General features: G+C 32.6%; 1 protein-coding gene across 1 annotated transcript in view; it reads left to right on the forward strand.

Annotated features, from left to right (window-relative positions):
- DYNC2H1 (dynein cytoplasmic 2 heavy chain 1) overlaps positions 1-17,556 on the forward strand; it is a 319,035-nt gene that overhangs the window by 192,653 nt on the left and 108,826 nt on the right. The window contains 4 exon segments of the mRNA XM_021062717.1: positions 3,792-3,917; positions 6,816-6,926; positions 11,236-11,391; positions 13,532-13,607. Of these exon segments, the coding sequence (XP_020918376.1) occupies positions 3,792-3,917; positions 6,816-6,926; positions 11,236-11,391; positions 13,532-13,607 (469 nt within the window).

A 17,556-nucleotide genomic window follows, 5' to 3' on the forward strand; every position in this document is an offset into this window, starting at 1 on the left:
TGTGGTAGGCCAACTAGTGTCCCTGGAAAATGTCCACATCCTGAACTTCAGAACCTGTGAATTTTGTTACTTTACATAGCAAAGGGAACTTTGCAAATGTAATTAAGTTAAATATGCTGAGATGGAGAGGTTATCCTAGATTATTCATTTGGGCCCAGTATAATCCAGAAGGTCCTTTTAAGAGGGAAGCAAAAGAGGCAGAGTGAAGGAAGGTGATGTGATGAAGAAAAGGTCAGAGAGGTGAGAAGATGCTCTACTGATGGCCTTGAAGATGGTGGAAGTGCTACAATCAGGGAGATGTAAGTTCTAGATACTGGAAAAGGCTATGGAAAGATTCTCTCCTAGAGCCTCCCTGTGGTGCTACTTTTATTTTCAAACCCCAGTACCTTTATTTTTGATCAATCGGTCATTGGGACTTCTAGCCTCTAGAAATCTCATAAGATGATAAATTTGTCAAATATAATACCGTTTTTTTCTAAGCTAAATTTAGGAATTCTAGTTTGTCTAGATAATCTCTTTTTTAATTAAGTTGGCATGCAAGGTTGAAAATGTATTAATTTACTCTCAATTTTTACCCTGTGAAAAAGTAAATATTTTTCTTTGGGAAAATAATTAATAATGATTAAAAAAGTAAATACTTCACAACTACAAATTAAAAAGTGAGAATGTTATGAGGAACATAAATAGAAGATAGCAAAATATCAGAAAGCTGGGTTTGGTTGTACAGGTTTTGCACTGTCTAACTCCAGAGAGTTCCGTTCAATGCTATTTATAGTATATTAATATATTAGTGTATTAATATAATTACTATAATATTAATATAATATTAATATATTAATATAATTATTATAATATTAATATAATAATAATATTAATATAATTATTATAATATTAATATAATAATAATATTAATATATTAATATAATTATAGTCAATTGTCAGAGATAACTTGAGGAAGGAAGAGGTCTTTTCTATAGGATGTCTCTGTTAGCAGTGATGTTGGCAGAAAGATAAAACCATTTGTACTCATAGTAAGTTTGACTTTAAATTTCTAGAGTTTTGGGTACTGAACTTGCAAAAATGTTTAATATAAAAGCTTTAAATATGTATATATTTACTCATAAATCTGATCTTTAAAATTTTTGTTTCTATGATGAATATATGTGGTAAACAGTAATATATTCTTAATGCAAAAAAATTAATCTTCATTTCAAGAAACTGCTTGGATTTTTTCAACATTGGGACTAACCATCTTCTTGAAATTTTTTTCTTGTGCTTTAAAAAAAATTTTTTTATAGTAAATGTTTTCTTCTAAGGTTTCAAGACCCTTTAAGCTGTTTTTACACAGATTTTTCCTTATAGAAAATTTTGAGTTCCTGTTTTTAGCTCCTATTCCTTATTCTTTTTTTCCCTCTGATTTTGTTCTACATGCCTTCAATTTTTTTTTTTCATTTTAATAATGGCAAACTAATATGTGCATCTAAACAATTCAACAGGTATTTCTTTCACCTATTTGTTTTGTTCTGGATTAGATGTTGAAAATTAAAAATAAATCAATATGTGAGTGTTTATTACCTTTTTGTTATATACTTTAGTATGCAGAGAATTAGACATATGGTTCCTACTCTCAAAAACTTTATAGTCTAATTGAAAAATAAAATCAATCCTTGTAAAAGTCAACTAAAAAACAATGAAATGTTACCTTGTATTCCTTATGAAAAGAGAAATCACTGTGGTTTGAAGTGATTTTAACAGTGCTTTTCAAAGTGTTTTGACCATGTTTGAGCCAGGACTCTCAATATAGGTATATTTGTAAATTATATGTATACACGAAGACAGATGTAGCTGTATAGATACATAAGTACCCTATAAATTATCTTTAAAAAACATATGTGGAGTTTAGATTTGGTACAAAGTGGCATGTAACCATTTTTTATTCTTGCCAAAAATTTTTTCTAGAATCTTAGACTTCAGTAGTCACCTATTCATTCATCTTATGTACTGAATCAGTTTTCTAGCGTCTTCTAGCTTCTGTTTGGAAGTTTTCTGTTTTTTTTTTTTTTTTCTTTTTTCTTTTTTTTTTAGGACTGCACCTTTTAGGGCATATGGGGTTTCCCAGGCTAGGGGCCATATGATATTTATGTTTCACTGTCTGACTAACTTCACTTAGCATGATAATTTCTAGGTCTGACCATGTTGTTGCAAATGACATTATTTCATTCATTTTTTTTTTTTTTATTTTCCCACTGTACAGCAAGGGGGTCAGGTTATCCTTACATGTATACATTGCAATTACAGTTTTTTCCCCCACCCTTTCTTCTGTTGCAACATGAGTATCTAGACATAGTTCTCAATGCTATTTCATTCATTTTTATGGCTGAGTAACATTCCATTGAGTATATGTACCAGATCTTCTTTATCCACTCCTCTGTCGATGGACATTTAGGTTGCTTCCATGTTTTGGCTGTTGTATAGAGGGCTGCAATGAACATTGGGGTACATGTATCTTTTTGAGTCATGGTTTTCTCTAAATAGATGCCCAGGAGTGGCATTGCTGGATCATATGGTAGTTCTATTCTTAGTTTTTTGAGGAATTTCCATATTGTTTTCCATAGTGGTTTTACAAATTTACATTCCCACCAAAGAGTGTAAGAGAATTCCCTTTTCTCCACACCCTCTCCACCATTTATTGTTTGTAGACTTTTTGATGATGGCCATTCTGGCTGGTGTAAGGTGGTACCTCATAGTAGTTTTAATTTGCATTTCTCTAATAATTAGTAATGCTGAACATCTTTTCATGTGTTTTTTGGTCATCTCTATGTCTTATGTGGAGAACCGTGTAGATTTTCTGCCCAGTTTTTGGTGTTTTTTTTATTTTTATTTTTATTTTTTTGGTATTGAGCTGCAGGAGGTATTTATGTTTTAGAGATTAATCCCTTCTCAACCACTTCATTTGCAAATATTTTCTCCCTTTCTGTAGGTTTTCGTTTTGTTTAGGGTTTCCTTTGCTGTGCAAAAAGTTTTAAGTTTAAGGAAGTTTTCTATTTTATACAGTGGCCTCTGCTACTACATGAGTTTCATAGGTGCAAATGGACTATAGGGATTGGAAATACTGGAATGTAATTCTCCTCCCTTTCACCTCTCTTCTTTTTCTCCCCTTTCCCTTTTTCCTTTTCTCTCTCACCCTCTTTTCTGCCTCCCCCCCGAAAAAGAATAGAGGAGCAGAGGGCTCAATGTAGTCTTGAGGCCTACTCGCCAACACAGTAGATGATGAAAGGCTAGGAAATTACCCAGTTAAACAGACTGGTAGCTTGAGAGCCAAGTAAGTGCAATACTGGAAAAATTTCTTTAAAAGAGAAACAAATTTCATGGAAGCAGTATTATTAATGTTTAATTCCTCAAAGAATTCAACAAGACGATAGTTATAAATTTTTTTTTTTTAAAGATCCATGTTTGAGAGGGTAAAAATTATGCTGGAAATAATTTTTGGGACGAGGAACAGTAGACTATTCAGGAATTCTTTATACTGTTCTATAACTTGCAAACTTGTAATGATAATATATCTTTACTAAATAAAAAAAGAAGAATATTAGAAATCTGCCATTTACAAAATAATTGTTGGCAACAGCAAGATAGTTTGATATTTCTTATTAAAAATTTAGAACCCTTATTACAGTACTTGGAATAGTTCAGTATGTTTGGCAGGATAATTTGGATCTTTATGTTACACTATGTTATCAGATCTTTTTTTTTTTTTTTTTTTTTTTAGTTATTGGTTTTTGTTTTTGCAGGTTGCCATGGGTCAAGGTCAAGCTGATTTAGCAGTTCAAATGCTAAGAGAATGTGCCAGAAATGGAGACTGGCTCTGTTTGAAGAACTTACATCTTGTGGTATCTTGGCTGCCAGTTCTGGAAAAGGTAGATTCAGATCAGTGTATTGCAAATAATATCTAATATACTGAGTTTATTAATCTCCAAGAATCCTCAGTATTAAAATATGTACTCTTGATGGTATTTTTAAAAAATTAGTATTTTTAGGGGCAATCATTTAAAATATATTAATTATTTTCTTCTTAAGTATATGTACATGTGTACAAATCAATATCTTTTAATAGGAAATCTTAAAGCTCTTTTTTAAAGGCATTTAGGGGAAGTTAAGAAATTAAACGGGACTGAAAGGGGAGGCTTAGGGAATTTTTTCAGAAGAAAAATAGGGAAATGCTTTAATCAATTGTAGAAGACATATTTATACCATTAAATTCTTTTTATGCTTTTATTCTGTTGTATCTGTATGAGAAGAAAGATGTACAGGAGTCAGAGGGAACTATAGAACATCCTAGGTGCTATGGAAGCTGGGATGTAAACTGAAGCAGTCATTTTATTTAACTCAGATGACTCCAGGATGAAAATAACTGTAAGACAGAACAAATTGATGGCTACTTTTTAAATGCAAACCTGGATTTCAGACTAGTGCTTAAGAAAGATGAATATGGTCTTGGATAGTTAGAGAAGACTCTGTAGATGATGTTCCTTGAAGGCTGTATGTGATTTAGCTAAGTGTAGAGGAAAAATTTGCAGTTAATTCTAGCAGCACAGATAGAGACAGAGTGGTAGGAATGTGCATGCTATACAAAGCATGAAGATGAGGGCCAGGCAGAGCACTGGGGCAGAAGGGTTAGATGGCTCGGAAGGACTAGGTTAGGGAATAACCGCAGATCCAGGAGCCAGTGCTGGAAATTTTGTCCTAGGACAGGGAATCAAAGGAGGTCCTTAGCAGGGGAAGTAATAATTAATTTAATTAATCTGGAAAAAGTTATTCAGAATAGAACCAAACAGAATAGAATGAAAGGCCATAGCCTAGTTGTGATATGTTAAAAATTTATGCAATCCTAATAAATTGGCAACTCTAGCACCTTACATGAAATAGGTAATCAATAAATCCTTGATGAATGAGTAAATGAATGAGTGAATGAAGTGATGGGCCATGATGACTCATTACTTATAGTAAAAAGAAGATGTAGATTTTGGAACTGAGGTATATATGATTATTCAAGTAATTCCATTACTACTACAGTTTTCTGTAGAAATCACTAATGTATAAAAATATAAAATTAATGTCTGATGAATTATATATTTTAAAACATATAAAGACTTGTGAATATTTGAATCCTGCTTTCTGTGCAAACAGTAGATTGATAGCTATTAATCTATGTAAACTATGTAAAACACTAAAACACTAAAAAATTTTTTAAATGTTTTGAGTTTTGGGAAGTTTGGATGAATTGTTTGGATATAAATTTATAAGTTTATTTTTAATTCAACTACATCACAAATGCATTATCTTTTTAAAAAATATTCTAAGCCAAGACAAAATTTTATTCAAATTTTACATTTAAAAATTATTATTAGTTATAGACATGTTTTATAATTTACAATTTTAAGGGAGCACAGTGTTTTCATGGCAATTCTCTGCCATTTTTTGGTCATGTTTACATTTCATGGGATATTAATATTAAATGTATTAGAGATTATTATTAAATATTATTAAATTATTAAAATAATTTTAAATTTCACTCTCTTTTAGTGCTAACAACCTTTCTTTTGTCATTCATTCATTCATTTATTCATTTGTTTTAAAAATACTTGCTGAGGAGTTCCCTTTGTGGATCAGCGGTAACGGACCCGACTAGTATCCATGAGGACATGGGTTGAATACCTGGCCTTGCTCAGTGAGTTAAGGATCAGGCATTGCTGGGAGCTGTGTGTAGGTCGCAATGCAGCTTATTTCTGTCGTTGCCATGGCTGTGGTGTAGGCCGGCAGCTGCAGCTCTGATTCAACACCTAGCCTGGGAACCTCTATATGCCACGGGTGCAGCCCTAGAAAGACTAAATAAATAAATAAATAAATAAATAAAAATACTTGCTGAGTACAGAAAAAAAGCAAGGAATTGCCTTAGGTGCTACTATATACAAAATTTGTACTTATTCTCTAAAGTCTGAGGTGAGGAGGGGCAGACCATGTTAATAACTATACAATAGGACGATGAACACTGCAAAACGGAATTTACAAAATATCACCAGTGATTAATTCTGCTTGGTAGTGAAAAGTTAGAGAAGATATTCCCCTAGGGCATGATATTTAAATTATATTTTGACAGATATGTAAGTATTTGTCAGGTTACAAGAGAGTAACAGGCAGAAAGAATATAATGAATAAGGACAGAGAGATAAAAATTTGAAATAAGTGACTGAAGTGTACAGCATGGGAAGATGAAATTGAATGGTGAATTTTGAATATTATGGGGAAATAATGCACTAAAAATCATTTATAGAGGAATTGATATCATTATAGAACTCTGTGGAAGTATAAATTGAAGGAGAGAGAACGGGAAAGCCTTAAGCTGGCTGATAGTTTAAGCATAGCAATTATAGCTAACACTTACTTTGTACATGCTGTGTATTGTGTACTGTTTTAATTGTATTACAAATCCTATGAGGTAGGTCCTATTATCCTTGCTAAGAGAGAGCAAGTCAAAGAATCCAAGATCACACAGCAAATAAGTGACAGAATTTGGATTTCAACCCAGTTGGCCCAGTTCCAGATATGAGTTCTTATTAGACTAAGCTAGTAATAGAGAAGATGAAAATTTGAAAGAATTATAATCAGAACATTAAGAAATATATCATAATCCATGGAAAGATTTTAGTAAGATAATTACTTATTAATAGTAAATTGGAAAATAATAATAAAAATAATAAAATGGAAATTTGTGTGTGTATTTCAGTGGGGTTTTTTTTCTTGTTTTTATAAACAAGGAGTTGAATACTCTTCAAGCTAAAGATACCTTTCGTCTTTGGCTCACTGCTGAAGTTCACCCTAACTTTACTCCAATTTTATTACAGTCAAGTTTGAAGATAACATATGAGGTAAGATTTAAAATTTGAATCACTAGTTGTGTAAGTACAGTAAGTAACCTCTGCATGCTTTCTAATGCTCTGTAAACAACTGTCTACTATATAAAACACTCAAAATATTCTTTTTATATTTAGATGTTGCATAGACATAAATAAGAGTATAATGTATTTATAAACATACATTTATATGGCAGGCTGTGAACATGGGTGGGCAAATATTTCTCTGAGATTATATTTTCAGGGTTTTTTGATATATACCCAGTAGTGGGATTGCTGGATCATATGGAAATTCAGTTTTTAATTTTTTGAGAAACTTCCATACTCTGCCTTTGTGGTACACCATTTAACATTTTCACCAACAGCACACAATTTCTCTGCATCCTTACCAACACTTGTTATTTTCTGCTTTTTTTTTTTTTTTAAAGTGGCTATCCTAACAATGTGAGGTGGTATCTTATTGTAGTTTTGATATTTATTTCCCTGATATTTAATGTTGTTGAACCTCTTTTTATATGTTTGTTGGCTATTTCTATATATTTGGAGAAATGTCTATTCAAGTCTTTTGTCCATTTTTAGATTATGATTTTGTTGTTGAGATGCGTGCGTTTCTTATGTATTCATATATTAACCCCATATCAGATATGTAGTTTATAAATATTATCTTTCATTCCACAGAGTTTCCTTTTAACTGTATTTTTTGTTTGTTTGTTTGTTTTTGGCCACTCCTACAGCAAATGGCACTTCCCAGGCCAGAGATTGAACCCATGCCACAGCAGTGACCCATGCTGCTACAGTGATAATGCCAGATCCTTAACCCACTGCACCACAAGGAAGAATTCTCCTTTTAACTATGTTGTTTCCTTTGCTACATAAATGTTTTTAAGTTTGATATAGTCCCATTTGTCTGTTTTTGCTTTTGTTTCCTGTGCTTTAAATGGCATATTCAAAAAAATCATTGCCAAATTCAGTGTCATGAAGCTTTCCCCCTATGTTTTCTTCCAGGAATTTTATAGTTTCAGGTTTACATCTTTAATCCATTTTGAGTTAATTTCTGAATTTGGTCTAAGTTGAGAGTCCAACTTCATTCTTCTTCTTATCCAGTTTTCAAATTACTTGCTTTTCGACAGAGCTAAGTTAGAGTTTCAGTCTTTGTTTCTTTCCTTCCTTCCTTTCATCCATGTATCCATCCATCCATCCTTCCTTCCTTCTAACATGTAATGCTTGGCAGATCTTCCCCAAACCTGAAATATTTAAAACTATATATTCGTAATGGTATTGTGTAACAGTCATAAATAAAATAATAAAACACTGCACTAAAACTCTTAAAAAACTGGTTTAAAACATTCTGTTTGCATTTTCTCTTGATTTGTAGAAACTTTTCTGCTTTATATAATCTCTTTTTTGATGAAAATGTCTTATTAGCACTTATAACTACCTGTTATTTTAGATCATTACTTCTAAGGTATTAACTCCAATCATGTAAGGAAGAAAAAGACTAAGGATTAATCCAGGGAATTCAAAGATCACTTAATATTTGGAAATATGTTAATTGAATGAATATCAATTATATGTAACATCTAGTCAGAAAGAACCTTTCCAGAATTTTCTCCAGCCACTCTTTCAGTACGCTCTTCTCTAAACTATATTGTAGAACTGGATTGTACAAGCCATGAAGGCAGGGGCTGTGTTTTCTTTTGCCTTTTTTAATACCTAGCGTGTAGGAAGAACACAGTAGTATTTCAATAAATGATGAGTTAATATATCAGGCGAACTGTTCCTTGAATATTTTAATTTAATGTACAAACTTTTCCAGGGTCCTTTTTTAGGAAGTAATTTGATTACATTTTAATGGAAATTTTCCATTTCATTTAAATTATTGGTGAATTTGTTTTCTATGTCTTAAAACAATGTAAATAATTTTAACTATCTGAAGAAATAGTATAGTTCATTATGTTCAGAATTGTTATTACATTATGTGCATATATGTACACATGTACAGATGTGTTATTTTATTTAAAATTATTAAGCCTTCATTGTATTATTTGTTTCTTTTTTTGATGAGTTGCCAAAAAATGTTATTAAAAAATTTATTAGAAATAACCAGTGTTGTTCCCGTTGTGGCGCAGTGGTTAACGAATCCAACTAGGAACCATGAGGTTGCGGGTTCGATCCCTGGCCTCGCTCAGTGGGTTAAGGATCCAGCGTTGCCATGAGCTGTGGTGTAGGTTGCAGACGCGGCTCAGATCCCGCGTTGCTGTGGCTCTGGTATAAGCCGGCAGCTACAGCTCAGATTGGACCCCTAGGCTGGGAACCTCCATATGCTGCGGGAGCGGCCCAAGAAAAGGCAAAAAGACAACAAAAAAAAAAAAAAAAAGAAAGAAAAGAAATAACCAGTGTCATACTTACTGATTTACTTTTTTCTTGTCAATTCTTTTCTCTTTACTGAATTTCTTGCTTTTTTCTTTATTTCTTTCTTCCTTATGTTTTCCTTAGATTTGTACTGGCTTCTGTTTTTCTTGATTTCTCATGTTGATATGCTTACCTGATATATATTTACTTGAATTAATCTTGAGATTATTTTAAGTCTGTGAATTTTTGATTAAGTATATCCTTTATCTTAGCTCACAATTTGGCATATTAGTATTTCCATTTTGTTATTTTGCAGTAGTCTTTATTTGTGTATGACATTCTCTGTAATTGTATATGATTTATTCATTTTGCATAGGCTTTAGTATAAGGCCTAAAAAAAAATCTCTTGTCCATTTTTCTATTAATTGTCATATTTTATTGAATAGTGCTCAGAAAATTTGGTCTATTCTGTGAAAATTTTTTTAATAAATATTTCATAAACAAAATATTTTTATTGTAAAAGTGTACATTTGGGTATGTAATTAATACTTAGCTATTTTTTTTAATTTTGAGTAGAATTTTTATTTAAGAGAAAACAATGAGAAGATTTGCAAAGGGAATTACTATTTTTTTGTAACAGGCGTTCTTTTTTTTTTTTTTTTTTTTTCTCTATTTTTTTTTCTCTATTTTTTTTTTTTCTACTGCACAGCATGGTGACCCAGTTACACATACATGTATACATTCTTTTTTCTCACATTATGTGTTCCATCATAATTAACTAGACAGAGTTCCCAGTGCTACACAGCAGGATCGCATTGCTAATCCATCCAGAAGGCAAAATTCTGCATCTGTTTACTCCAAGCTCCCAGTCCCTCCTACTCCTTCCCCTTCCCCCTTGGCAACCACAGGTCTATTCTCCAAGTCCATGATTTTCTTTTCTGTGGAAAGGTAGCAGGCATTCTTAAAGGACTGGTCTGAAATTTTTTTTTTTTTTTTTTGCTTAAAGTTAGAAATCGTTTTGGAGGAAAAAAAATTCGTTTTAAAATAAGCTTTTTTTTTTTTTTTTTTTTTTTTTTTTTTTTTTTTTTGTCTTTTTAGGGCCACACCTGCTAATATATGGAAATTCCCAGGCTAGGGGTCAAATCAGAGCCGTAGCCACTAGTCTGTGCCACTGCCACAGCAATGAGGGATTTGAGCCACATCTCTGACCTACGCCACAGCTCACGGCAACGCCGGATCCTTAACCCATTAAGTGAGGAATTGAACCTGCGTCCTCATGGATACTAGTTGGATTTGTTCCCACTGAGCTAGGATGGGAACATCTTAAAAACAAGCTAATTTTTGAAATGGGTTTATTTTGCTCTTTTTCCAACAATTCTAATTTTTCTTCTTTTATTTGATAATTTTAAAATATAATATAAATAGATGGATATGTAGGTAAGTGTTTTTTGACTTGTACTAGTCAAATGTACAATTTCAGTTTCTGGGTTTGAATTTATGTTTTAAGCCTAACAATCTGATAATTTTACCTTAAGTAAAGTGAACAAAGCAGGTTAGTTAACATTATATGTAAATAGTAATTTGAAGTCCTTATGGAAATTCAAATATTTCTGAAGAGGAAGAGCTGGATTATTGAAGTCAAAAACCTCTGCACTATAATAATCAGTATCATATTCATATTGATTTAGTTTCAGTAAGATATTTCAATGATCATTGCAAGCTTATTTGGTTATTTTGAATATTGTTGGTTGTGTAGGATTTTTTATTTAAAAATTTATTTTGGATTTATAATTGAGTTGAGCTATTAGGTATAAGGAGTTTAAACTAGTGTTATACATTTTTAGGTATATAATAATAAGTGTTTAAGTCAAACTTGGTCATGATGAAAAGTTTCATTAAAATATGTTCTTAAATTTCTTAAATACTGATTTATTTTTGACTTGTAAGATTTTAAACTATTGTTTTTCTTTAGTCACCTCCAGGTTTAAAGAAAAATTTATTGCGTACTTATGAATCTTGGACTCCTGAGCAAATTAGCAAAAAAAATAATATACATCGTGCTCATGCTCTCTTCAGTTTTGCATGGTTTCATGCTGCATGTCAAGAAAGAAGAAATTACATTCCACAGGTAAGTAAAAAAACATACCTTGGTTATTCTAAGGTATGTAGTTTTTAAATATTAGAATATTTTTACAATTTAGTATAGATGACTAGGATTACTTCTTAATTTGATTCATGATTCATTAATTAATATACCTAATTCCATCTTCTCTGTTAATCTTCTGGATTACATATAGTTATCTAGTTCATAACTTTTTTTTTTCTTTTTTTTTCTTTTTAGGGCCACATCTGTGGCATATGGAAGTTCATAGGTCACAGGTCAAATTGGAGCTGCAGCTGTGGCCTGTGCCACAGCCATAGCAAAACCAGATCTGGGCCACACCTGCAATCTATCCCATAGCTTGCTGCAATGCTGGATCCTTAACCCACTGAGCAAGGCCAGGGATTGAATCCACATCTTCACATAGACAATCAGCTCCTTACCCCACCAAATCACAGCAGAAACTCTTATTCTTTTTTTTTTTTTTTTTTTTTTTTGGTCTTTCTGTCTTTTCTAGGGCCATACCCGTGGCATGTGGAGATTCCCAGGCTAGGAGTCTAATCGGAGCTGTTTCTGCTGGCCTACACCAGAGCCACAGCAATGCCAGATCCAAGCCGCATCTGCAACCTACACCACAGCTCATGGCAATGCTGGATTCTTAACCTGCTGAGCAAGGCCAGAGATCGAACCTGCAACCTCATGGTTCCTAGTCAGATTCGTTAACCACTGAGCCATGATGGGAACTCCTTATTCACATATTTTTGAATTAAAGTGTTTAGAACAATGTGTGACCCATCATAAGCCATCATTGTTAGGTATCATCTTTATGGTTAATATCTCAGAGATGTCTCAGAGTTCAAAAACTGAATTTCCCATACCTGTTTTTCCTTTAGTATATCCTGCTCAGTAATAGACATTGATATCCATTTACTTCCTTAAGTTAGAAGGAGTTGTTCTTGATATACTTTTCTTTTTACCCTCTCTACTCAATTCATGTTCAAGTCTTATTGATTCTACTTATAAAATGTAATTCAAATCTGTGCATTTCTCTTTACCATTTTTTCCAAGCATTATCACCTCTCACCTGAACTACTTTTCCAATTCTTCTTCCTGCGTTTTCTATTTAGGAGCCTGAATTATTTTTCTAATATGTAGTTTCGATTACTTCACTGCACTGCTTAATATCTATCAAATGGCATTCTGTTGTACTTAGCCCCTCCTTTTTGTTATCCTCACCCTCCATTACAATCCAGTACAAAAATTCTTTTATATCACTGTTCTATCTACTTTTGTCTTTCTATCATTTCTCAATCCCTTCCCCTCCAGGGTGACTTTCCCTTACTTCTTCCATTGGGTCAGAGCTCTTTCTTATATATACCAAGTATGTTTCTTTTTCTTAAATGCATTACACTTTGTCCTTGCACATGTATTTGAGTGATTGATTGTATCCCCATCCCTCCCCTGACATTTGAATGAAAGCTACATGACAGCAGGGATTATATATGTTTTGGCTCATTCTTTTTTTCCCAGAGCTTGACATATAATTTGCATTTAATAAATATTTTTGAATGATGAATGAATAAGTTAAATTTGTGTCAGTATCTCGAAATACTATTCAATTACAGATTTTATTTTGAGCTTATTTTATTGAATAAAAATAATTATTAGGTATAGTTAATGAAAGCCCTATAGAAATTATTTTAAATTATTTCATATGATTCTCTTCAACATACATCTTTTTGTTCTTTTTACACAAGCATGGGAGCTATTAGCTGTAGGTTTATAATTTTATTTAGTTCCAGTATAAATGCTTTGTGGGTCAAATGTACAAAAATAAAAATTTTGTAGTATTTCTATTTTCGTGTTTGTAGAGAATATTCTCAATTTTGATGGACCAAATTATAGGAAATCTCTAAATATGTACATCCTACATTGACTCAATAATTTGCTGCGCCAGTTTTTCTTCCTATAAATGACTCTATTGTCACATAATTACTTTGGATGTGTTGTTTTATTGTTTTTATTAAAAATTCTCAAGAGTTGTCTTTTTTTTAATTTAGCCTATATTGAACTGCTCTTTTTAAGATTTTTAGGGCAATAATATGTGCATATATGTCTTTGAACACTGCTTTTAGTTCTTTAATATTTTAAAAATTTGCTTTAATAGGGTTGGACCAAGTTTTATGAGTTTTCTTTATCAGATCTTCGGGCTGGGTACAACATTATTGACAGACTCTTTGATGGTAAGTTCTGACAATGAAGACTTTTACCCCTGGTGTTAATGAAAAAACTTTTTGAGGTCTTATTAAAAAATGTTTTTTTTTTTAAGAGTGTCTTGACTTCCTTCCTATTATATTTATGTTTTTGCTTTTTGTTTTGTATTTTATGTTCTGACTGTGAAAGTTCTTATATTATACATTGTGGTCATTGGTTTTGATATAACCCATTAGATTTCTTGTTGCTCTGTAGCTCTCAGGAAGCAAAAAGGTAGAAAGACCTTGGCTTTACTTTGTGGCCTTCAGAAATTTCAGGCTTCAATTTATTTATTCAAATCTCTTTTAAGGACCCTGTTAAAATTCAGGAGTATGATAGGCTGAGGATTTTTACAGTCCTAATTATATGATTACGTAGAAATTAGGAACCAAGATACAAATAATAGACTAAATAGGGCAACAAGCAAGACCATGTAGAATGTCTAATTCTCTGCTTCCTGAAGACAGGAATTGGTCTAATCCGTGAAGATTATTGTTCAGGGCCAACGCAAGGGGATGCTAGAGTTTAGAGCAATGATGGATTAGAGTGGAGAGTGTATTCATAAAAATCTCAACCTTAATACTGCCCCAAACAGAACTCTAGATTCTTGTCTCTCTCTCTAACCCTGCGACCTTGTCCATCCACTCTTCCCTGAGTCTGTTCCCTTACAGTAAATGGTGGCTGTACTGTTCAGGTTCAAAAACTATGAATAACTCTGGAGTCTTTTCTTTTTCTTAGCCTCAGACATCCAGTGCTTTGACAGTTTCTGTCCCCTCCGTGTCCAAACACATCAAGATTGTTTTCACTTCGTTCAGCTTCATCAGTGCCTTAATATCCAAGCAAGAGCTTCTTTCAGAAATTCTCCACACAGAAAACACATTTTTTTTTTTTTAAGAAAAGTAAAGCATACAATTCCCTTTTAAAACTCCCAGCCACGTTTGTCTTCTTTCTTTTTCCACCTGAAGGCTTTGGTAGGTGCTCTTCCTTCTGAAATGCTTTTCTCCTAAACTTTTATATGATTTTCCTCTTTTGACATTCATATCTCAGCTTAGAGGTATCATCTTCAGAAGTTTTTTATTACCACCAAATCTAAAGTAATTTTCTAATTGTTCTCTACCCTCTTGTTCTGTTTTATTGCTTGTACCTGATATTTTCTTGCTTATTTACTCATTTTTTAAAAAAAATTTGTTCGTCTCCTCCCACTAGAGTATAATGTACATTAAAGCAAGGTCTTTGATTGTTTTGTTTGCTGTATCTGTTCTTAACATATGTAGCAGGGCCTAGCCCACCATAGTAGGCACTGTTATTGTTTGTTTAATTAATGACATTAGAATTTATTCTGTAACTTGTTTTCTGCAATGATAGGATAGACATCTAGGATGTGGTCAAGTCATATTTTTGGTAGTTTTTTAAAAAAGTTTACTTTTTAATTGAAGTAGAGTTGATTTATAACTTTTCAGGTATATAGCAGAGTGATTCAGTTATACATATATACATATCTGTTCATCTTCAGATTCTTTTCTACTGTAGGTTATTATAAGATTTTGAATGTAGTTCCCTGAGCTATACAGTAGATCCTTGTTATTTATCTGTTTTATATGTAGTAGTGTGTATATGTTAATGCCATATTCCAAATTTATCCTTCCCCTCTCCCTTTCCCCTTTGCTAACCATAAGTTTATTTTCTACATCTGTGAGTTTATTTCTCTTTTGTAAATAAGTTCAATTGAATCATTTTTTAAAGATTCCACATATAAGTGATATCCTATGATTCTTGTCTTTCTCTGGCTAACTTCACTTAGTACGATAACCTTCCGGTCCACCTATGTTGCTGAAAATGTCATTATGTCATTCTTTTATATATAGAAGGTACATGTGTCTTTTTGAATTGGCGTTTTCAGTTTTTCTGGATATATGCCCAGGAGGGGGATTATGAATCACATGGTAACTCTATTTTTAGTTTTTAAAGAGAGTTGTTATTGTTTTCCATAGTAGCTGCACCAATTTACATTCCCACCAAGAGTGTAGAAGAGTTCCCTTTTCTCCATACACTCTCCAGCATTAATTATTTGTAGACTTTTTGGTGATGGCCATTCTGACTGGTGTGAGGTGATAGCTCATTATAATGTTCATTCATTTAGTGATGGTGAGCATCTTTTCATGTGCTTGTTGACCATCTGGATGCCTCCTTTGGAGAATTGTCTACTTAGGTCTTCTGCCCATTTTTTTATTGGGTTGTTTGTTTTTGGATATTTTTGATATTGAGCCATATGGGCTGTTTGTATATTTTGGAGATTAATCCATTTTGGGTCACATTGTTTGCCATATTTTTCTCCCATTCCATAGATTGCCTTTCCATTTTGTTTAGATTTCCTTTGCTGTACTAAAGCTTCTGAGTTTAATTAGGTCCCATTTGTTTATTTATTTTATTTTTTCCATTACTTTAGCAGATAGATCCAAAATGATATTGCTCCAAAAAGTGTCCCGCCTATGTTTTCCTCTAGGAGTTTTATGGTATCTGGTTTTACATTTATGTCTTTAATTTATTTTGAGTTTATTTTTATGTATGGTGTTTGAGAATGTTATAATTTTATTCTTTTACATGGAGCTGTCCAATTTTCCCAGCACCGCTTATTGAAGAGATTGTCTTTTATCCATTGTATGTTCTTGCCTCCTTTGTTGTAAATTAATTGAACATCAGTGAGTGGGTTTCTTTCTGGGCTTTCTAGCCTGTTCCACTGATCTGTATTTCTGTTTTTTGTGTCAGTATCATGCTGTTTTGAAGACTGTAGCTTTATAGTAAAGTCTGAACTTTACTGTAAAGGGAGTGTTATCCTTCTGGCTCTATTTTACTTTCTCAAGATTGCTTTGGCTATTTGAAGTCTTTTTTTGTTTCTACACAAAACTTAAATTTTTTATTCCAGGTCTGTGAAAAATACCCTTGGTAGTTTGATAAGGATTGTATTGAATCTGTAGATTGCCTTGGGTAGCACAGTCATTTTTATAATATTGATTATTCCAATTCAGTAACATAGTATATCTTTTCATCTGTTTGTGTCATCTTCAATTCCTTTCATTAGTGTTTTTGGAGTACAGGTCTTTTACTTCCTTATGTAGGTTTATCCCTGGGTATTTTATTCTTTTTTATATGATCGCAAATGGGACTGTTTCCTTGATTTCTCTCTCTGATCTTTCATTGTCATTGTGTAGAAATGCCACAGATTTCTATATATTAATTTTGTATCCTTTACAACTTTGCTCAATTCATTTATGAGCTCTAGCATTTTTCTGTGGTGCCTTTAGGATTTTCCATGTATCTGCAGTTTGGATTCCTTTTTTCTTTTTCTTCTCTGATTGCTGTGGCAAGAGTGGGCATCCTTGTCTTGTTCCTGATCTTAGAGGGAGTGCTTTCAGCTTTTCATCACTGAGTATGGAGTTAGCTATAGGTTTGTCATATATGGCTTTAATTATGTTGAGTTATGTTTGAATCCCATTTTAATTCACTTTTAAATGATGTATGTATAATATATGTACAAAAGTACTTATAAGAAATTTCCACAAAGTGGACATACTCATTTATCCAGCATCTTAATCAAGAAACAGATCATTACAGTTTTACTGTAATGCTGCTTTCCAGTTACTACTGTCTTTCAAAATCCCCCACGTCTACTCTCATGGTAAAGAGATTCATTTTGCCTATTTTTTATAAAGCTGGAATCATATGTCACATAGTCTTTAGTCTTTAGATTCTTTCGGTTAACATTATGTATTTTTAATTTTTTTTTTTGTCTTTTTAGGGCTGTACCTGCGTCATATGGAGGTTCCCAGGCTAGGAGTTGAATCAGAGCTGTAGCTGCCAGCCTATGCCACAGCCACAGCAACGCCAGATCTGAGTTGCACCTGCAATTTACACCACAGCTCATGGCAACACTAGATCCTT

Source organism: Sus scrofa, chromosome 9 (assembly GCF_000003025.6).
Source record: "Sus scrofa isolate TJ Tabasco breed Duroc chromosome 9, Sscrofa11.1, whole genome shotgun sequence".
NCBI classification, from domain to species: Eukaryota; Metazoa; Chordata; class Mammalia; order Artiodactyla; family Suidae; genus Sus; species Sus scrofa.